The 23,770-nt window shown below is 39.8% G+C and overlaps 1 protein-coding gene across 4 annotated transcripts in view; it reads right to left on the minus strand.

Moving 5' to 3' along the window:
• TDRD1 (tudor domain containing 1) overlaps positions 1–23,770 on the minus strand; it is a 74,590-nt gene that overhangs the window by 47,361 nt on the left and 3,459 nt on the right. For all 4 annotated transcript variants that reach the window (XM_063617468.1, XM_055248538.2, XM_063617467.1 and 1 more), the window contains exons 2-10: positions 18,343–18,673; positions 15,470–15,528; positions 7,210–7,354; positions 5,009–5,114; positions 4,202–4,262; positions 3,319–3,423; positions 2,917–3,096; positions 2,257–2,400; positions 1,584–1,755 (exon numbers count right to left, since the gene is read on the minus strand). In XM_063617468.1, coding sequence (XP_063473538.1) covers positions 1,584–1,755; positions 2,257–2,400; positions 2,917–3,096; positions 3,319–3,423; positions 4,202–4,262; positions 5,009–5,114; positions 7,210–7,354; positions 15,470–15,528; positions 18,343–18,667 — 1,297 coding nt within the window. In that variant the 5' untranslated portion in view covers positions 18,668–18,673. The remainder of the gene's footprint in view (positions 1–1,583; positions 1,756–2,256; positions 2,401–2,916; positions 3,097–3,318; positions 3,424–4,201; positions 4,263–5,008; positions 5,115–7,209; positions 7,355–15,469; positions 15,529–18,342; positions 18,674–23,770) is intronic.

Raw genomic sequence — 23,770 nt, forward strand, 5'->3', positions numbered from 1 at the left:
CAGTCTGTCCGTTCTCAGATCTCCAGCTGCGTGCTGGGAGAACCACTACTCTCTTCAAAGCTGTCAGTCAGACAGGGACATTTAAGGCTGTGGAGGTTCTTGCTGAGTTTTTGTCTGTGCCCTGCCCCCAGAGGTGGAGCCTACAGAGGCAGGCAGGCCTCCTTGAGCTGTGGTGGGCTCCACCCAGTTCGAGCTTCCTGGCTGCTTTGTTTACCTAAGCAAGCCTGGGCAATGGCGGGTGCCCCTCCCCCAGCCTGGCTGTCGCCTTGCAGCTTGATCTCAGACTGCTGTGCTAGCAATCAGCGAGACTCCATGGGCATAGGACCCTCCGAGCCAGGTGCGGGACACAATCTCCCAGTGTGCCGTTTTCCAGGCCCGTTGGAAAAGCGCAGTATTAGGATGGGACTGACCCGATATTCCAGGTGCCGTCTGTTTCCCCTTTCTTTGACTAGGAAAGGGAACTCCCTGACCCCTTGCGCTTCCCGAGTGAGGCAATGCCTCGCCCTGCTTCGGCTCGTGCACAGTGTGCTTCACCGACTGTCCTGCACCCACTGTTAGGCACTCCCTAGTGAGATGAAACCGGTACCTCAAGCAGAAATGCAGAAATCACCCGTCTTCTGTGTTGCTGGGGCTGGGAGCTGGAGACCGGAGCTGTTCCTATTCGGCCATCTTGGCTCCACCCCCCTTATTCAGTCTTTTTAACTATTTTTTTTTTGTACCCATTAACCATCCCTACCTACTCCCAGCCCCCGACTACCCTTCCCGGCCTCTGGTAACCAGTCTTCTACTCTCTATTTGACAGAAATTTTAACGAAAATATTTCACTTTGAAATCCTGAAGAACAAGAAAGATTCGTTTACCACCTCACAAATATGCTTAGAATGACCACTGTTTATGGGAAATAAATTTAAGACATAAGTACGGCTGAAAGAAGGGTCAGCATGGACCCAAACTTCAAGTTCCCTGAAATAACATCCAAAAGCTGAGATCATAACATGAAACATAGCAAACAACAGATTTTTTACTTAATTTCACAAGAGATTAGCTGATTTTCTACCAAATCAGCCATGATGCCAGATCTCTGAAAGCACAGGGGTGATACCCTGGAAACTGGGAGGCACCCATCACACTGGGAGAAGTCATTTATCAAACAGGTGAAAGGCCAGAAGGGAAGAAGAGAATTCTAAAGCATTTCCATTTCTACAGCTTAGCTACTATGTACTAGCCAAATGCAGTTCTGTGAAGGTTACTCCAAGAAAAAGAACTGATATAAGGACGAATGAATTCAGAGAACTTCAAGAGTTTTCTCAATAAAGGGGCCAGTATTCAGGAGTAGATATTATAAAGGCTCTATTAAAGGCATAGTTGTTACGCCCACATGAAGTCTAAATCTAGCCAGCCACCTAATTCTATGAATTTGTGCCACATCTTTGACAAACTGCCAATTTCAAGAATGGGTTCAGTCACAATCTGAATGACTCCAGAGGGCAGTTTACCTGGCCTCACTTGATGTTTCTGTTTCTTGACAAACAGGTGGAAACTACGTATCCTATTAAGTACTCAATTTAAAAGACAAATCTTACCTGAATTTGGCAGCTCAACTTCTACAGCAAAGGTAACCACTTCCTCTTCCAAGATGTCGACAATCTTTATGGAGCAGTACTGCTCCATTAACAGTGGTTTAGTAGCTTTGATACAATCATTACTCCAATTCCCTTCTGCTGCGATAACATTGGCTACAAAACACTTTATGGCCTGAAAAATTTTATGCAGGTTACTTACAAAAATTACCATTCAAAAATGATTTTTTCTAATTATTTGTACATAAAAGAATGTATCTCATGCTGAAAACTTACCACAAATCTTCAAGTACTAATCAGACAATTTTATGTATAATTATTATTAGCCTCTGTTAGTACTGTATTCATAATGCTTACTTTTGGTACTTGAAGCTTGAGAAATTTATGAAAGAATAATTATCCTTCAATTATACATAAATTAAGACCAATTTTAGATACTATAATGTAGAAATGATTATTTTGAAGAGCAAATTGAAAAGATGTGCCTAAAAATGTTAGTTTCTCACCTTGGGCAGTAGTTAACTAAATAAGGTCAAGATAGCCCATGAGTGTTCATTTACATAGTACAGGTACAATAACACAGCAGAACAGAACAAGCAAACACTGTGCCCATCAAAACATTGACAACAGCTCCTTTGGGACACTATTAAAAATCTAGAAAGTAAAAGAGACTCACACAAGGAGGAAACAAGTCAATGTTCCTGTTGAGGTGGTAAATTCTGTTTAATGGAATTATTTCTTCATTTCCATAATCAATATAGAAGACATGTGCCTTCTTTTGCTGCACATCAACGTTTTGTATGATTGCTCTGTTCCAGGTCTGAAAGTGAAATATAATGGTACTCTGCTTCATAACAGCATTTCACAATCTTAGATTTAAAAACCCTCAATCAATCTATAGAATATGCAAAGGCAAGGCTCCTGTTCTGAGGCACTCAATTAATAAGCCAACTTAATTTTTTAAGAATCTTGCTAAGAAATCCCTAAAATTGTCTAGTTAGGACATGTTATTAATAATATGCACAACTATTCCAAAGCTATTTCTATCCCATAAGACTATCACACACTAATGCCTCAGCTTCCCAAATCAAACACAAGCTCTGAGACTAGCCATCAGGCTACAACCAGCAATTCAGGAACCCGTCAACAGAGTTGGAGAGGAGTTTAAGACAGGGAGGAAGCAAGGTGAACAGAGCACGGGATACTGAAGAGGAACAGAAGGATGATCAGAGGCTGGCTTTAAGCCTTGTCATGCATCATTAAAAGCTCTGGTGTTCAGTTCATACCAACAAAGTTAGCTCAAACGTTTTAAATAATTCATTTCATTACGGGTTACCTGATCAACAGTGTACTTGGCAATACAAACTTCCCCCTTAACAGGAATATAGTCTTTTTCATGCATATTTGCATATGTTTCTTTTAAGCTGACAGAGAGTTGGTTCATGTATTCTAAAACTTCTGAAGAATATAACTGCACATAGAAGTCCCCTGGGTGTTTGAATTCGGTAACTGTACCCTTTCAAAGATAAAAAAAAGAGGAATAATTCATAAGGCACACAAGGAAATGTAAATTTCTTAAAGCTTTGTAACTAAGACACAAACAGCATTGTAGACAGTTTTTGCAATGTTTCTTAATCAGATTATGTTTTCTAGCTACCGCATGAACTCAAAAATAGGAAACGAGAATAAATACAGTTCTCTGGATCTCTGTCTATGGAGACTGAAGAATAACAAATACCTTTATCTCCATGGTTTTCTTGAGCTGTAGACTTCTCAAATCAGAAAACATTATTCTCTCAGCCCAAATGGCTATTTCCTTAGTAACTCCAAGTGGACAGTCACTCTGGTTTGAAAAATACCACAGAAGTGAGTTACTTAAAAGCACGTTTCAATGATTCTATGGCCACTACATGCCGGAACCGCAGTCACAATATCCTAACTCTTAGGCTTGAATAAAAGAACACAGAAATAGGGAAGGCCTCCAAGAATCACTAAAACCCACTGTCCACAGGCAGTGGGCACAGCACTGGGAATAACCCAAGAATAAGGCCACGCGGATGAAGAGAAGGTTGACTTTATTTCAAAAAAAAAAAAAAAAAAATGAAAGTGGTGGTGGTGGAGGTATTATTTTAAATCTGTACTTGTTAATGTTTTCTGTAAGAATGAATACTTGAAGTCACATTTTTTTAAGTAGAGGTTAGAAGCAGCTAAAGCAAGCTGAAAATTATTCATAAATATGAGTTGGACACGACAGATGTTTTTCGGATTACAAATAATTCAGCCCATGTTGTTGTCTAAATGGGGAACTACTATCAGAAAAAAATCCTTAGATAGATAACTAGGCCCCATCAGAGTACAGCACATAAAGCTAAAACCTGTACCTGCAGAGGCATGATTAATCCACATGATTTTACACTGAGATACTGCCACATCCTTTTTGGAAAAAAAGATGAATTCTCAAAAACCCCTGATTGTATCACTATGGTGTAAATAGTTATGTAATAGGAAACTTGCTTTTAAATATTGATAAAATACAGAAATAAGCCTAAAATATTTATCTTACATCTTCTTAATTCAATAAAGAGGAGTCATTCAAAATTTAAAGACAAAGTATACCATACCTTATTGTTTACCTCCACATCCTTTGTTTCAATAGATGATTTATTATCAAGTTTGTGGAAACTGCAATAAAGCAACAGATTACAATATTTATACTACAGAGGCAATTAACATAGGGGCTATCAACCACAATTATGGTAAATTCTCAATGAACAAAATCCTGAAAGAGCAAAACAGCTTCTTCCAGAATCACAGTGGTAATGTAAAACTCCCCAGTGCTGGCTACACAGTGGTCTACACCCTGTGTGTGCTATAGGTGTGCTTCTTCCAAAAGCCACCTAATGAGACAGAGAGACAGAGACAGAGAGAGGGGGAGAGGGGAAGGGGGGGAGGGACAGAGACAGACAGAATATCTCCAAGCCTGTTTTCTTATCTGTAAAATGGAGATAATTCCCTACATTACTTACACAGAATTTTGAGGTCATATGTGAAACTGTTTTGTAAACTGGTAAATGCCATGCAAGTACAATTTATGTATTTACAAATAAAAACACAACTCGAGGCATGTAAGAGTTCCAAACTTATTAAAATCCAGGAAACTACACATCATTGAAAGTAAGGCATTCTAAAGCTCTAAACATGAAAGAAAAACCCTTTGAAGGTTATAAATCTTCACATGTACTACCTGGTAAAACGATACACATGAAAATTAGTTCATAGAGCTGTTCACTTCAGATTTGTACACTTTGTTATAGAGCTTAAGAAAAAGTAACTTCTACTTGGTTGTGGTCTGCTTAACTAATTGGATGCTTATTGTATCAGAACCTTTTACATAATCCTTAATGAATAAAAAGATCATAAATCCTTACTTTGGCTGAACAGGTTTGCACACGATGCTGTGTGCAGACCAGTCTCTTCTCTGACATGCTGTGGAGCAATAGTAGGTCTGCTTGCACTGAGAGCACCTCATTGATCCTAGAGAACACCACCCACAAAATAGTTCAGATGAAGATCAAGACATTCTCAAAGTCCACACTTTATCAAATATCATTCTATTAACCATGGCAAGAAGAGAATTGTGCTATTTAGGATTAGGTGTTCAGATTATGCTTTTAAACTCTCAGAATACAGAGAAAAAAGGACCACAAGGATTAAAAAAAGGGAGATCAGACTGGGTCACATAACAGTTTCCTAATAGACCTCAGAATACATGTTATAAAAGCAGAAAGTGGCCAGGTGCAGTGGCTCACGTCTGTAATCCCAGCACTTTGGGAGACCAAGCAGGCTGATGACCTGAGGTCAGGAGTTCGAGACCAGTCTGGCTAACATGGTGAAACCCTGTCTCTACTAAAAATACAAAAATTAGCCAGGCGTGGTAGTTGGCACCTGTAATCCCAGCTACTCGGGAGGCTGAGACAGGAGAATCTCTTGAATCCGGGAGGCGGAGGTTGCAGTGAGCTGAGATTGTACCACTGCACTCCAGCCTGGGTGACAGAGTGAGACTCTGTCTTAAAAAAAAAAAAAAAAAAAAAAAAAAGCAGCAGCAAGTAATGGTGAAAAATATGCAGTGGCTCACGCCTGTAATCCCAGCACTTCCCAGTACTTTGGGAGACCAAGGAGGGTGGATCACTTAATGTTAGGAGTTTGAGACCAGCCTGGCCAACATGGTGAAACCCCATCTCTACAAAAATACAAAAATAAGCCCGGTGTGGTGGTGGGCACCTGTAGTCCCAGTTACTTGGGAGGCTGAGGCAGGAGAATCGCTTGAACCCAGGAGGCAGAGGTTGCAGTGAGCCAAGATCAAGCAAAGTAAACACAACTTTTTTGTAGTGAAAACAGACTTGTACAAGCGACTGAAATGGCTGTGTATCATGAAAAACAACAACAAAAAAACCCAATGAGAATCACACCTAGAAAAACCCAGGGAGATCTTGAAATAAAGGATTTTTAAAAAAATCCCATCAGTGTTCATGCTAAAGAAACAGGTTATCTAAAAAACAAAAACAACAACAACAAAAACCCACAAAGAAGTAACCACCAACCAGTCTGGCCTCAAATGCTTCCATCCTAAAATAAACTTTTAAAAAGTTACACATCCAAATAGCCAGTAATAAACAGAAAAAACTGCTCAAGATCATTGATCACAAGAGCACTGCAAATTTAACTGTAAACTGGTAAATGCTATGCAAGTAAGACTTATGTACTGAAAAATTAGAACTCAAGAGGCATATGACAATTCCAACTTACCCACGAGAAGGGCTATAATTAAAAACACAAACACCAAATGTGGATGAGGATATGGAACAACCAAAACTCCTTCCCAGTGGGAAAAGAAAATGGGACAATACCTTGGAAATGGTTTGGTAGCTTCTTATACGGTTAAACACACACCTACCCTTTGACTCAGTCATTCTGTGTCTACCTGTGCACCCACAATAAATGAAAACATATGTCCACACGAACACTTGTACAAAAATGTTGAGAGCTCTATTCATAACAGACAAGAGCTGGACCCAGCCAAAATATTCATCAATAGAACAGTTCAACTATGGTATAACCGTACAATGAGATACTATTCAGCGAGAAACAAAAAATAATGGTATGTGCAACGGCATGGATTAACCTCAACAGTATTATTGTATATGAAATAAGGTTGATACAAAAGAGTCCATGCTGTATGATTCCACTTATGTGAAATTCTATGACAGGCAAAATTATTTCATGAGTAGAAAACCAATGGTTGCTTCTCAGAAGTAGGGACTGGGATGGGACATGAGAGAACTTCCTGAGGAGACAGAAACATCCTATATTATGACAAGGATGTAAGTCTGTGCATTTCAATGCATGTGAGCTTCCTCTAAAAAGCTATAAATCCACTGAGGAAGCAGGAAGAACGGGAAGGGATGGGTGAAGAGGAACGGCAGGATGCTGACAGCTGCTGAGGCTGAGACAGGTGTGTGGCATGGGGACACTGCTCTAATTACACTTAATGTTTTATCATCTGCCACAATGAAAATGTTTTGCAAATACGTAGAACAAGAATTCAGACACCTAAGAACAATATGCTTACCAAACAGGCCACAGCGATGGCAAGTTGTGGACCGAAGAGGAGGTCCTAAGGAGGTGAAGAGCCCTGGATTATTTATGGACAAGGAATTCTCGACCAACTTGTTTAGTTTTTTTGATTTTGCAGGAGGTACATTATTTCCGGGCTTCTATTAAGAACAAAGAAGAGCAATGTTAGAATTTGGCAATAACTTTTCCATTTAAATACTAGGTTTGGGACTACTTCAGATAAGATCAAGTAGATGTACTTTTCCTTATTCCTCCTATTAAGGTAAACTAAAACCCTGAACTTATATATAAAACAAACATAAGGTGACTCAAAGTGGGAAAGGAGGAGGTGGGCTGACTGAGAACCTGGAGACCCAAAGAGCGACATGGCAATAAGATGTCTGGGTTTTCTTTTTGCCTCACATATACCAGACTGGGTGCTGGAGAAGCCAGCAACACTAAAAGGCAGAGATGATAAAAGCTCCAACAAGAAAAGGCCTGCTCTCTAGCCACGTGTGGTGGTGGGCACCTGCAGTCCCAGCCACTTCCGAGGCTGAGGAGGCAGGAACACTGGAGCCCAGGAGCTCAAGGCTGTAGCGAGCTATGATAGCGCCTGTGAATGGTCACTGCACTCCAGCCTGGCCAACATAGTGAGACCCTCATCATTTAAAAGAAAAAATTAAAAACCTGCTCTGTCTAGCCAAAGGACGAGAAAAGAGGCAGACCAGCAAGACAGAAAACTTAACATTAACTGCTCTACTCCAAACACCACAGACAAAACTGTGGCCCCACTCCCACCCACAAAGGGAGAGTATGGGGCCAAGATTTCCACCCTCACAAGGCTACAGTGAGGTGCCCCAACCTGCTCCCAAGTGTGGCATGAGAGAAGACCAACAGAATAGGGTGCCAGCACTTTATCCCTGAAGTGGGAGGATGACATCCCTCCCTGCGGAGGCCATATGGGGAACGTGGATTTCCACCTGGCAGCAATGAGGTGCCCCCCTCCCACCCCAACCAAGGTGGTGTCAGAAAAGACCTAGTGTAGAGTCCAGACTTTACAACACCATTCAGTACTAACTAGTCCCTCCTAATACCCTCTCCTTCAGTCAGCCCTCTCTCAACCCGTGTCACTAGATACCAGACGGGGAGCTGTAATGAGGCACTCACCACTGTCAGCCAGAAAGCAATCAGTTGAGGCCTCTTGTGAAGCTGGAACTCCCATCCTCACCCAACAGAAAGAGCTCCCCAATTGAATATCAGAGGCTGAGTAGGGAACCTGGACATATACCCCAAACCTGGCAGTAACAAACTAGCAGCCAGAGCAGTGTCAGAGGAAGCCAGCTAAAACAGGAAGTTTAAATAAGATACAGAGGCTGGGTGTGGTGGGTTACGCCTGTAATCCCAGCACTTTGGGAGGCTGAGGTGGGCAGATGTCTTGAGGCCATGAGTTCAAGATCATCCTGGCCAATATGGCGAAACCCCATCTCTACTAAAAATACAAAAATTAGCCAGGCATGGTAGCACATGCCCATAATCCCAGTTACTCAGGAAGCTGAGGCATGACGATCACTTGAACCCAGGAGGCGGAGGTTGCAGTGAGCTGAGATCATGCCTCTGCACTCCAGCCTGGGCAACAGAACGAGACTCAATCAAAAAAAAAAAAAAAAAAAAAAAAAAAAAAGTCTCATAATACCCAAGATATCCCAGTTTCAACAGAATTCAGTAGACAATAACTCATTGCACCAAGAATCAGGAAGATCACAAACAAATGCCAGAAAAAAAAAATCAAGCGCCCAACATCAAGATGTCAAAAATGTTCATTTATCTATAAAGATTTTAAAGCAGTCATCAATATGTTAACAAGCAATTATGAATAGGTTTGAAACAAATGAATAGGGAGTCTCCCTAAAGAAATAAAAGATATAAAGAACCAAACGGGTATTTTAAAACTGAAAAGTATAACAAAAATACAAAACACAATAGCAGGCTCACTAGCATAATGGAGGGAAAAGAGGAAACAATCAGTGAACTTGAAGACAGAACCACAGAAACGCCTGACCTGAACAACAGAATTAATAAATGAATAGTCTGGGGGACCTGTGGGACTACAACAAAAGATCTAGTACTCATGTCTTCAGAAAGGTGAAAGAAGGTAGGGCTGAGAAGTATTCAAAAAATGACTGCTGAGGCTGGGCACGGTGGCTCACGCCTGTAATCCCAAGCCTGGGAGGCTGAGGCGGGTGGGACCACCTGAGGTCAGGAGTTTGAGACCAGCCTGGCCAACATGGCAAAACCCCATCTCTACTAAAAATACAAAAATTAGCTGGGTGTAGTGGAGGGCATCTGTAATCCCAGATACTTGGGAGGCTGAGACAGGAGAATCGCTTAAACCCAGGAGGCAGAGGTTGCAGTGAGCCCAGATCACGCCACTGCACTCCAGCCCAGGCGACAAGAGCCAAACTCTGTCTCAAAAAACAAAACAAAACAAAACAAAAAGACTGCTAGAAACTTCCAAATTTGGTAGGAGATACAAATCTACTAATTCAAGAAGCTGAGTGAGCTTCAGAGTAAACTGAGACTAAACACCAAGACACATCTTAAAATTCTGAAAATTAAAAGCTTGAAAGCAGAAAGAGGAGAATAATCCCTTACCTGTATGGGGGGGGGAAATTTTAAAATTCCTCCTATTAAGATAAACTAAAACCCTGAACTTATATATAAAACAAACATAAGGTGACTCTGAAAGTAGGAAAGGAGGTGGTGGGCTGACTAGGAACCTGGAGACCCAAAGAGCTACATGGCAGTAAGGTATCTTTAAAAAGACAGATTTCTCATTAGAGACCATGGAGGCCAGAAGAAAGTGGCAAAACATTTTTCAAGCTCTGAAAGAAAACTGTTGTCTGAGAAACTTATCCAAGGAAAATATCCTCCAGGAATGAATGGGCAATCAAGACTTTTCAGATGAAAGAAAATGAAGAGAATTTGTTACCAGTAGCTTTATCCTAAAAGAATGGCTTAAGGAAGTTCTCTAAAGAGAAAAGAAATGATAAAGGCAGGAACACTGAAATAGAAAGAGAAGAAAAACACAATAGGCCGGGCTCAGTGGCTCACTTTGTAATCCCAGCACTTTGTGAGTCTGAGGTGGGAGGACTGAGCTCAGGAGTTCGAGACCCGATAAACGAAACCTATTAGTAAGTACAATAGACTTTCTCCTGTTGAGCGTTCTAAATCATGTTTGAGAGTTTGAGCAAAAATGATAAACTGTCTGAAGGAGTTCTAAATCTGAGATAGAATACGTAAGACGTAAATGGGTGAAGGTAAAGAAATGTATGGGGAGGTAAGGTGTCTGCACTATACTCACACTGGTAAAATGATAACTATCATGTGTATACATGATGTCATATGTAGAGCAACCACTGGAAAAGGTATACAAAGATACACACTTGAAAACACTGGATAAAAATCAAAATTACAGAAAGTATTCAAGTAACCCACAAGAAGGCAGGAAAAACAAATAGAACAAAACAAAACAAATGGCATAAACTCTCAAGTATCAATTACATAAAACATACACAGTCTAAGCATACCAACTGAAAGACAGACTGTCCTAGTGAATTAAAAAACATTACCCAAATATATGGTGTCTATAAGAAACTCATTTTACATATAATATAGACAGACTGAAAGTAAAAAATGGAAAAATATGTAAATGTTAAGAAAAATATGAGCGGCTGCATTAATATCAGATAAAACAGATTACAGGGAAAGAAAATTACCAGACAGAGGGACATTATGATGACAGAAGAGTCAACCCAACAAGACACAGCAATCCTAAATATGCATGAACCACAGCTACAAGATATGAAGCCTAACTGAATTGAAAATAGACAACCCAGGACTATAGAGACTTTAATACTTTCTCAACAATTGACATAACTAGATATAAAATCAGCAAGAGGATAGAACTCAACATCACCAACCAACAGGAGCTATTAGACTTATAGATCGTCTGACCCAACAACAGACAAGGCACATTCTTTTTTAAGTGCCAAGAGAATGTATACTAAGACCACATCCTGAGCCATAAAACAAACCTCAACAAACTTAAAAGAACTGATACAATTCAGAAGGTGTTCTCTGACCACAATAGACTCAAACTGGAAATCAATGGCAGAAAAAATACTAATAATCTTCAAACACCTGGAAACTAAAACATACACTTCTAAATAATACATGAGTTAATGATGAAGTTTGAAGATAAATAAAAGATACACTGAGGCTGGGCAGGGCAACTTATGCCTGTAATCCCAGCGCTTCGGGAAGCCAAGGTGGCAGGATCACTTGAGGACAGGAGTTTAAGATTAGCCTGGCAACATAGCAAGACCCCCATATCTACAGAAAAAAAAAATAGCCAGGTGTGGTGGCATACACCTGTAGTCCCAGTTACTCCAGAAGGCTCAGCAAGTGGGATTGAGTCCAGGAGTACAAGGCTGTAGTGAGCTACGACTGTGCCACTACACACCAGCCTGGATGACAGAGGGAGACCTTGTCTAAAAAAAAAAGAACCAACCAACCAACCACCAAAAAGACAAACAAAAAAAACCCCAAACAACAATGACAAAAAAAAATACCCAAAAGCAGCAGAAGAGAAAATAAAGATAAAGGAAATCAATTAATTTAAAAAAATGGAAAAAAATGAAACAAAGACCTATTTTTTTTGGGAAGATCAATAAAACACAAATCTCTAGCAAGACAGACAAAAAGAAAAGAAAGACAGAAATTACCAAGATCAGGAATAAAACAGGGAACATTACTACAGACACCACTAACATGAAAATAATACTGGCAACAAACACTTCCACACATAAATTTGAAAATGTAGACAAAATGAACAAATTCCTTATAAAACGCAAACACAATATGAAACAGACAATTTGAATAGACCTTAATTATAAATATTAAGGAAACTGAATCATAGCTTTAAAACTCCCCCAAAAGAAATCTCCAGGTCCAGATGGTTTTCACTGGAGAATTCTACCAAATGTTTAGAGAAGAATTAACACCAATTCTATACAATTTCTCTTCCAGCAAACACAAGAGGAGACACTCCTCAATTTATTTTATGAAACTAATATTACCTTGATACTCAAACCACACAAAGACAGTATAAAAGAAAATTACAGACCAAAATCTCTCATGAAAACTTATGTAAAAATCCTTATCAAAATATTACCAGATAGAACTCAGCAATACATAAAAATAACTGTATACCACAACCAAGTGGAGTTCATTTCAGGAATGCAAGGCTAGTTAACCATTCAAAATATCAATGTAATCCACCAGATTAACATACTAAAGGAAAAGTCACTACCATATCAATCAATGCAGAAAAAGCATTTGACAAAATTCAACACCTATTCATGATAAAAAGGATCAGAAAAGTAGGACTAGAGAAAACTTTGTCAGCTTGATAAAGAACATCTACAAAAACCTACATCTAAACTTAATGGTAAAAGACTGAATGCTTTCTCCCTAAGATTAGAAACAAGGCAAGGTGTCCACTGTCATTCTGATTCAAACCTAGTGTTGAAAGTTCCTACAGTAAATGCAATAAAGCAAGAGAGGAAATCAAAGGCATACACATCGAAAAAGAAAACATAAAACTGTCCCTATTTGCAGATGATACGATTGGCTATGTAGAAAAGTGCAAGGGATCTTAAAAGGACTTCAATGGCTGGGCCTGATGGATCACGCCTGTAATCTCAAGCACCTTGGGAGGCCAAGGCAGGTGGATCACCTGAGGTCAGGAGCTGGGGACCAGCCTGACCAACATGGTGAAACCCTGTCTCTACTAAAAAATACAAAAGTTAGCCAGGTATGAGGGTGCATGACTGTAGTCACAGCTACTTGGGAGGCTGAGGCAGGAGAATCGCTTGAACCAGGGAGGCAGAGGTTGCAGTGAGCCGAGATAGCAGCCCTGCAGTCCAGCCTGGGCAACAAGAACAAAACTGTCTCCAAAAAAAAAAAAAAGACTTCAGCAGGGTCACAGATAGAAGATAAACATACAAAAACCAATCGTATTTCCACATATTAATAATGAACATGGGGACAGAAATACAACAGTATTTACAATTACTCAAAAAAATCAAATACTTCAGTGTAAATCTAGCAAAACATGCATAGGACCTGTAAGCTAAAAACTACAAATCAGAGATCTACATAAAAGGAGAAACACTATGTTCATAGATTGGAAAATTCAACACAGCAAATATGTCAATAATTCCCAAATTGATATATAGGTTTAATGCAATTCACATGAAAATCCCAGCAATATTTTTTGTAGAGATGAGATTATTCTAAACTGTAAGTTGGAAGGCAAAGGAATTAGAATAGTTAAAAATTTTTTTAAAAAAGAAAAATCAAGTGAAAGGAATCACTTTTCCCAATTTCGAAATTTATTACACAGCTCCAGGAATCAAGACTGTGTGGTACCGGAAAGATAGACACATAGATCTACAGAAAATAAGTAACTGAGACTAGACCGACACAAGTATATCCAACTGCATTTTGGCAAACGTGCGAAAGCAATTCAGTAAAGAGAATTTTCAACAGATGGCACTGGGGCAACTGAATATCCATAGGCAAAAACTTAAGTGTCTTAACTGTAACTGAAAATGGATCAAAACTTAAATGTAAGAAGTAAAACTATCCGGTGGCTCACGCCTGTAATCCCAGCACTTTGGGAGGCTGAGGCAGGCGGATCACGAGGTCAGGAGATCAAGACCATCGTGGCTAACATGGTGAAATCCCATCTCTACTAAAAATACAAAAAAAATTAGCCAGGCGTACTGGCAGCCACCTGTAGTCCCAGCTACTCGGGAGGCTGAGGCAGGAGAATGGCGTGAACCTGGGAGGCGAAGGTTGCAGTGAGCCAAGATCATACCACTGCACTCCAGCCTGGGTAAAAGAGCAAGACTCCGTCTCAAAAAAAAAAAAAAAAAAAAAAAAAGGAAAACTATCAAACTTTTTGGGAAAAAAAATGAACCCTTTTCAGGATCCAGAGTATCAAAGAGTTTTAAACTTGACACCAAAAGCACCAAAAACAATCCATTAAGGAAAAACTGACTTTATTAAGATGAAAAGACAAGCTACAGATTAGAAGAAAATATTTGCAAATCACGTATTTGACAAAGGACTAATATCTGAAACACATAACTTTCAAAATGGTAAAAAAAATTAGAAAATAGACAAAATACATGAAAACATTTTACAAAAGATGTACAGATGGCAAATAAGCACATGAAAAGATGTTTATCATCATCAATCATGAAGGAAATGCAAGTTAAACCACCATGAGATAGTACTATACATCTGTGATGAAAATGGGTAGAATAAAAATACCGACATCACCAAATGCTGATGAGGATGCAGAGAAACTGAAGCTCTCATACACCCTTGGTAAGAATGTAAAATGATACCGTCACTATGGAAAATATTTGGCAGTTTCTTGTACAACAAAGTATGCGACTACTCTTCAACCCAGAAATTGTACCCTGGACATTTATCCTGGAGCATTAAAAACATGTTCGCATAAAATTCTGTACATAAATGGATATAGAGTTTTAGTTTTAATAGCCAGAAAGTGGAAACAACCCAGGTGTCCTTCAATAGGTAAATGGTTAAACAAGTTGTCCACACCATGGAATACTACTCAGCAATAAAAAGGATAGAACGATTGATGGATACAACCTAGATCAATTTCCAGATAATTATGTGAAATGACAAAAGCCAATCCCAAAAGGTTACATACTGTTTGTATGTAGCCTTTTATGTGATATTCTCAAGAATGACAAAATAGTCGAAATATGCATATCAGTGGCTGCTGTGGATTAAGAGGGCAAGGGCAGAAGGAAAAGTGGATTGGCTACACCAGAACATAAGCAACAAGGTATATAAGGGATGCTTGTAGTGATGGAAATGTTCCGTATCTTGATGGTGTCAGTATCACTAACTGAGTTGTGATACTGTACTATAGTTCTGCAGCATGTTACCTTGGGGGAAATAGGTGAAAGACTACACAGGATCTCCCTTATTTCTTACAACTGCATGTGAATCTACAATAACCTAAGAAAGTTTTCTTTTTTAAAAAATGTACATAAAAGAAAAAACATTTGATTTTGAATGATACCTACCAATTGAACACTTCTTTATTAAATAAATAAAACATGTTTAGAATATTTTACCCAAACAAGCACACACACAATAAAATAACTTACAGTATTCACTTCTTTGGGTGGTGAATTACTTTCAGCACTTAGTGGTGACACAGAGTTTCCTGGGGAGGAAAAACACAATTTCAAATAAAAGCCAAATAATACTTTTTATTGCTTATAATGAAAAATAGTGTAATTAGGTGATATTCAAGTAACAGGGCTATACCACAATGATCTTATAGCTACACCAGAACATAAGCAACATCCTACTTTTCCCAACAAAAAATAAGGACTTAGCTGGGCATGGTGGCTCACCCCTATAATCCTAGCACTTTGGGAGGCCAAGGCAGATGGATCACTTGAGGTCAGGAGTTCAAGACCAGCCTGGCCAACATGGTGAAACCCCGTCTCTACTAAAAATACAAAAATTAGCTGGGCATGGTGGTGCACGCTTGTAATTCCAACTACTCAGGAGGCTGAGGTAGGAAAATCGCTTGAACCTGGGAGGCGGAAGTTTCAGTGAGCTGAGATAGTGCCACTGCACTCCAGCTCGGGCAACACAGTGAGACTCCATCTTGAAAAATATATATATATATATATAAATAAAAGAACTTGTTCAAAATTTTCTTGACTAGTGCTCCTCTCGTTGTGAACTTTTCTCCGTTCACTAAGGCAGCAGTTCTCAAATTTTCCGGTTTCAGAAACCCTCTGCACTCTTAAAAGCTGAGGACCCTACAGAGCTTTTGTTTACATGGCTTATTTCAATCAATATTTATTGTATCAGAAATTAAAACTAAATTTAAACATCCGTTTAAAAACAAATGCATTACATGCTGGTAATTTTTAAAAACTGTATTTTCAAAACAAAACATAGAAGAATTACACATTTTTGCATATCATTAATGATGGCTTAACAGAAGACAGCTGGATTCATATATAGCTTTTGCCTTCACTCAGTGAAATGTTGCTTCTGGTTTTGGTATCTGCAAAAAAGTCTGGCCTCCCAGAGACAGGTATTTGCAAGGAGGAGGAATACTTAATGTTCTCCTCTGTTAATTGTGGATATTTGCCTTTAATAGTACACCAAAACAAGTGGTATAGGGTTAGAAGCAACGTGAACTCTAAAACCACGTCAAGGAACTTCTCATATTGTTACGTTAGAATTCACTGATTATCCCGCACTTTGGATTTCTGCCCATGCATGACTGCAATACCATGCACTGGTCATTTGGAAAAGACAGGTTCATTGAGTTATGCAGCATTTCCAAATGTTGACACATTTCATTATGCAATAGCAAAAATTCATGTGTTAGGGCCTGGTGTGGTGGTTCATGCCCGTAATCCCAGGATTTTGGGACGCTGAGGCAGGAGGATCACTTGTGCCCAGGGGTTTGAGGCCGTAGTGAGCCATGATTGTGCCATTGCACTTCAGCTTGGGTGACAGAGTGAGACTGTCTCCAAAAAAAAATAAAAATATTAATATTCATGTGTTAATATCACCATGCATCTCACCAGAAAAGTCTGTCTTGGGAAGTCCTTAAGCTCAAAGTGGCAGACACAAGTTTCCTAAAATCCAAAATTGCTTGAAAGCTTGAACTGTCACTGACAAAATACTGTCAGCTGTTTTCCTTGAAGTAAAGGGCTCACTTTGTTAATTTTTGAGAAAATGCTTGCCAGGTAAGTCTGAATAACCAGTGTGTCCATGTTTTCAAGTAAAAAGTATGTTCCAAGAAGAGAGTTTCTCTTCAGCTTACAACTCAGTTGCACACATGCTTTTCCTACTTCAGAAGATAAAAGTTAGGAGTAATTCCCAATTCATTACCCAAATACTAAAAATACTGCACACAATGGTCAAGATTTAACAGAATACTTTTTACTGCTCAATCAAGGGCATTTTTAACTGAAATTGGCATTTCTGGTTTTTCTTTTAACTGTAAGTGCATGACAATGAAAAACTCAATGAGCTCTCACCCAGGTTGGCGCTCCTGCCTTAAGCTGAGCTAATAATTTGCTTTTGCACCATTAGTATAAAGTTGGCATAGCAGAAAAGGCAAATATTGGAGGAAAACAGTTTTGACCTCTTGGGTGGAGCCCAGAGGCCCAAGGGCACATTCTGAGAATTATATCACCATGTTAAAAGACCACATCTCATATACCTTCAAAGAGGCTAAATTCTACCAGGTCCTAACCTCCTTAGAAAGGTGTTGTTTTTTTTTTTTCCGTTTTGTTTTGTTTTGAGACAGAGTATCAGTCTGTCACCAGGCTGGAGTGCAGTGGCACGATGTCAGCTCACTGCAACCTCTGCCTCCCAGGTTCAAGCGATTCTCCTGCCTCAGCCTCTCAAGTAGCTGGGACTACAGGCTTGTGCCACCACAGCCAGCTAGTTTTTGTATTTTTAGTAGAGATGGGGTTTCATCATGTTGGCCAAGCTGGTTTCGAACTCCTGACCTCGTGATCTGCCCACCTCGGCCTCCCAAAGTGCTGGGATTACAGGCCTGAGCCACCTCGCCCAGCCAAGAAAGGTTTTTAGAACTGGAACTAAAGGAATGATAAAATAAATCACATGAAACCAGTTAAAATCTTGGCTATATCTTTGTGATATACGCATAAAGTTTGCACAGTATTTTTAAGATACGGTCAATCTTTAGAACACCCATAAAAAAGCCAGAGTGTTTCCTTTCTACATTCCTAGTACAGTCCTCTGTGGGGGAAAAAAGCTCATTCCCTCCCCAGGAATTTTTTCTGAGATTAATGAAGCCAAAGGTAGCCACTTAGTATCTGGTTTTTCCTTCTAAATTAATAATGAAATGCAAATACGGTAAGGTAGTCACGTGCCTGTTCTGTTAATAGCCCACTGGTGTGTGGTTATATATACTTCTGGTAAGTCACAGAAACCATGAGAATCAAGAAGTAGGAAGCCTGTGGTTTTCACTCACCTGCTGGCAATTTTTTCCTGTCTCCTTTGGAGCCAACTACTTCTCCGTTGATGCCATTTGGGTTTGAAGAAACTGAATTGTCTTCCTGACTAGCCAAATATTGTTTGGTTTGCTCACAAAGCAAAAAATTGTTCTTTTTATTTCCATTCTCTGAGCTTTTCAGCCTGAAATTACGGTGGTTAGGAAGTGTTCCAGGACTTCTTAAAGACTCATGTGGTGGAAGCTTGTTTTCATTTTTCTCAAAATTAAATGGCTCTGTCATCTTACAAGGAGGTGCTTCCAAATTATTTCTTGACATCATATTAAATGGCGATTTAACACTCATCGAGGCCTAAGGAGAGAAATGTATTTAAGAGACAACTTTTAATTTCAAAATTTCAGAAGAACTGCAGGCTCAGAGGAATTCTCCCAAATATATTTATGTAACAGATAATGCCTATAAAACGATTCCAAAGCAGATATAACCATGACATCAAAACTTGGCCGACAAGGCACAAGAAAAACACCAGTTCTCTGTAAGTATGAACTCTAACAGAAATCAACAGACCAACTCATGAAAAATCAAAAATCTCAGGATTCAACACCATTCCTTACTTTTAAAAGCTTCTGAGGCAACACTAATTGAAAAGGTCTTTCATGTTTTAAAAGAAATATTCCCAACCTAAAGCTTACACCTTAATGGCAAAATGCAACGGAAGAGGTGTGTTTAAATCAGGTCGTCACCTACCTACCTTCTCAGAATCCCTCTACCCTCTCCTATGTTATGCTACATCCAATCCTTGAATATGCTGAACCCTCTACCCAGAATGCCCTCGCGCTCACTGCCTGACCATCCTGCGCAGGCTTCACAATCCATCTCAGCTGACCCCTCTTCCCTCCCGTTTTGCCAAGGCCTCTGCTTTGATCATCTCCAGCTGAACTTCCACAAATTGTAATTTACACCTACTGCTTTTAAGGACCTATCTATGCATCTTTCTCTGAAAATAAGTTGGAAATGTTGCAAGCTTTCCAAGTTTAATTTGCCACAAAGTGTCTCTGAGAAACCTCTATCCAGAAAAGATGCTGGCTTGTTTTTCCGTTACTCTTAAAGAATTCTAAGTGCCCTGCCCAGAGGAATTAAAAGGGACAAACACCCCTTCTTTCTGAAGTAGTGACTGATTGCTTTGCTCCCAAAACGGCTGAGCAGGAGGAAAAATGTCACAGCTGAAACTGGCATGAGTAATATCTAAATGTTGTTTAACATGGTCTTGAATAGAAAAAAAAAATAAATAGTAGTTGGTGTCCTACACTTATTATCTCATTTCTTATTTTAAATTAGCTTAACCTAATCCAATGAGAATACAAACAAGATAATGAAATAAAAACAAAAATATACAGGCGCCCTCGAAGGTAGGGAACTCTTATTGGACCAGACCCTGAGAAGATCCCTAACAGAATGACTGCAGGTGGGCAGCGATGGGGGAGATCCTGCAGCTGCCGGGGGAAGTAAAACTGTATGGATAAGCACGCCTAAACTGAAGGGACAGGCTGAGAACTGCAATGTTTTGTGTAATAAGAGAGCAATGTTGTTCAATTACAAAAGAAAAATAAGGCTGGGCGCAGTGGCTCACGCCTGTAATCCCAGCACTTTGGGAGGCTGAGGCAGGCAGATCACGAGGTCAGAAGATCGAGATCATCCTGGCTAACACGGTGAAACCCCTTCTCTACTAAAAATACAAAAAAATTAGCCAGGCATGGTGGCGGGTGCCTGTAGTCCCAGCTACTCAGGAGGCTGAGGCAGGAGAATGGCATGAACCCAGGAGGCGGAACTTGCAGTGAGCTGAGAGTGCGCCACTGCACTCCAACCTGGGCGACACAGCGAGACTGTCTCAAAAAAACGAAGAAACAAAAAAACTCCAGGGGAATCAGGTGGTGGGGGAGGGAGGAATAAAGTTTAGACTCTGTATAAGAAATACAAATAATGTGCATTAAAATATTAGAGTTAACTCCCAAACAGAAACAGAATACGTAACTTAAAAATCACAGGAAATCTTAATCCAACAGAAAAAAAAAATTCAAGTACAGAAAACATCAAGTAAGATGACAGAATCAAGCCCAAGTAATCCAAGTATCAATGAGTTAGTCTTAGTTAAAAAAGAAAAAAGAGATAAACTCGGAGAAAATTATTCAGTAAAATGTTAGACACAAAAGGCACACATATAACCAAATTATATTATAAGGTTCCAAATAAAAGGACTAAAATATGCACTATGCAAACAACTAAAAGATGTAATGTTAGGATGGGCACGGTCGCTCATGCCTGTAATTCAAGCACTTTGGGAGGCCAAGGCAGGTGGACCACCTGAGGTTAGGAGTTTGAGACCAGCTTGGACAACATGGCGAAACCCCGTCTCTACTAAAAATCCAAAAAATTAGCCAGGCGTGGTGGCGTACGCCTGTAATCCCAGTTACTCGGGAGGCTGAGGCAGGAGAATGGCTTGATCCTGGGAGGTGGAGGTTACAGTGAGCCAAGATCACACCATTGCACTCCAGGCTGGGCAACAAGAGCAAAATTCCATCTTGAAATAAAAGAAAAAAAAAGGATGTAATGTTAATGTAGCACATAAAATCAAACTCAAGGTAGAAACTATTGAGACACGTGAAGATATTTTACATTGATTTAAGAAAATACAGGCTGGGCACAGTGGCTCACGCTTGTAATCCAAGCATTTTGGGAGGCCAAGGCGGGTGGATTACTTGAGGTCAGGAGTGCAAGACCAGCCTGATTAACATGGTGAAACCCTGTCTCTACTAAAAATACAAAAATTAGCTGGGCGTGGTGGCGTGCACCTGTAGTCCCAGCTACTCGGGAGGCTGAGGCAGGAGAATAACCTGAACCCAGGAGTCAGAGGTTGCAATGAGCTGAGATGATGCCACTGCACTCCAGTCTGGGCAACAGAATGAGACTCTGTCTCAAAAACAAAAAACAAACACTCGAAGGAGATAAAGCAGCCAGGAATCTTTGAATCATTATAATGCTGTTTTGAGGTGTGTAAAACAAAACCTGACTGAAGGAGAAAAAATTCAGTACACTATGATTAGGACACATCTATCTTAGACAACTACCACTCAGAAAACAGGCAATAATAGTAAAGACTGTATGAGTAACAATAAACTTGACCTAATTGGGACTAATACAACCAAGAACATTCCTTTTTTTCAACACTGAGCATATACTGGACTGCAAAAACCACCTCGACTACAAAAAATCTAGTATTATACAGGCCACATCCACTCATCACAATACACACAAATCTCCATCTCAGATTACGCTTCACAGAGAATCAGCCTGCAGTGGCCACGGGTGAAGGGTTTCTTTAGTTTAAAAGTGGTTAAAAAAATCACAAAGGAAATGATAGCAAACATAACCATGGGACAATTAAAACTTACCAAAATAGTAAAGAGTCCAGGAAATACTCTCACAAAGATGACAAATTTGATACCTTTTCAAAAGTGGGATAAATATTAAGAACCTCTAGACACTGTAGCAGACTTAAACGCTCTTCAACCTCTGATTTGCCAGCTAGAGTTAGCGACAATACTGGCCACAGAGTTCTCCTGAGGGGGCTTCTGAGAAAGCTCTTCCCTATCCTGAAGAACAGGGACAGATGTGGCTAGCGCAGGCCTTCACCCCTTTCTTCCTGCAACACGGTCCTGAGGCCTGGAGACTTATCACCCATTTTGTAATCAGGGAGTAATAAGCACAGCCTGAGGATGGTGAAGGAGAAAATGCAGAGCCAAGTGTGTCCGGCAGTTCTTTCATGTCATCACTGCAGCTCTGGTTTGCCTATGCAGAGACACGCTGAGGCATCAAATAAGCTGTTATTTGCAGGTGAATCAATACAGTAAAATAAATGACAAAAAGGCATGAACAGAATGCAGAGAGGAAGAAGATAAGTTCATAAACATAAGGGGAAAAACATTCAACCCTATTTACAGTAAAAAAAATTAAAATTGAAGTAAGTATGCATTTTCTGCCTAGTGGGTGCAATTAAAAAATTAAGCCACTCATTATTGAAGGGAGTATCAATTAATATGCTCTTTCTGGGAAGCAATTTAGAAATATATACGTACATATCTATGGGGTTTTTTAAAAGCATTCCTAGCCACCGACTTGGTACATCTACATCTAGAAATCATGCCATTAAAATAATCCTAAATACCAAAAAATCCTATATATAAAAATGTCCCATTTAAAATAGCAAAAAAGGCCCGGACACAGTAGCTCATACCTGTAATCTCAGCACTTTGGGAGGCCAAGGAGTGGTGGGCTCCTGTAATCCCAGCTACTCAGGAGGCTGAGGTGGGAGAATCGCCTGAACCTGGGAGGCAGAGGTTGCAGCGAACCAAAATTGCGCCACTGCACTCCAGCTTGGGCAACAAAGCGAGACTGTCTCAAAAAAAAAAAAAAAAAAGTTAACTGTGATGCCTTTAATAGACAGCCTATTATACTATCATTCAGAATCTTAGTTTCCAGAAACACTGTAAAATGTGTCAGAATGGCAAATGAAAAAGCAGTAAAAAACCTGCATATTCAACATAATTATAACTGCAAAAGAAAATAAAAACTCCAGGTTAAAAAAAACATGAATGAAATATATTACATTATAAATAACAATGAGTATTCTGGGGTAGGTGGGTTGATGAGCATATCTTTTTCACTGTCTTTTTCATTTTCCAAATTATATTGAATGAATCATTCTTATAGATGAAAACATTTTTAAGACTGAAGTATCACCTAGTAGTAAACCTTTTTTCCAAAAACGTGGTAACTTAATTCTAAATCAAGTAAAGGATCACAGCAATATTTAAACCATAAAACTAGCATACAGTCATCTTCTTAAGACACTGAGTTGGATCCTCAGTATGCTGCTGTTGTGTTACACCTGAGAGTCTTTCATAACGCTGTCCTTACTTAGTAACTCATGCTGTCAATCTACAGTCAGCGCCTCAATACCCTGTATTACAGTTACCTATAGACAGTTATAGCTGTCATTTAAATTATTTTAAGTTGCCTGAGTGCAGGAACTCTTATTTTTAAAAATCTGAACAAAAATACCTTTGATTTCCTGCAATATCCACCATGGTGCTTTATAGAACTAGGCATTCAAAAGATATTCGTATGATAGGCTGGACGCAGTGGCTCACGCCTGTAATCTCAGCACTTTGGGAGGCCGAGGCGGGCGGATCACGAGGTCAGGAGATTGAGACCATCCTGGCTAACAGTGAAACCCCGTCTCTACTAAAAATACAAAAAAATTAGCTGGGCATGGTGGCAGGTGCCTGTAGTCCCAGCTACTTGGGAGGCTGAGGCAGAAGAATGGCACGAACCGAGGAGGCGAGCTTGCAGTGAGCCGAGATCATGCCACTGCATTCCAGCCTGGGCTAC

Source organism: Symphalangus syndactylus, chromosome 2 (assembly GCF_028878055.3).
Source record: "Symphalangus syndactylus isolate Jambi chromosome 2, NHGRI_mSymSyn1-v2.1_pri, whole genome shotgun sequence".
NCBI classification, from domain to species: domain Eukaryota; kingdom Metazoa; phylum Chordata; class Mammalia; order Primates; family Hylobatidae; genus Symphalangus; species Symphalangus syndactylus.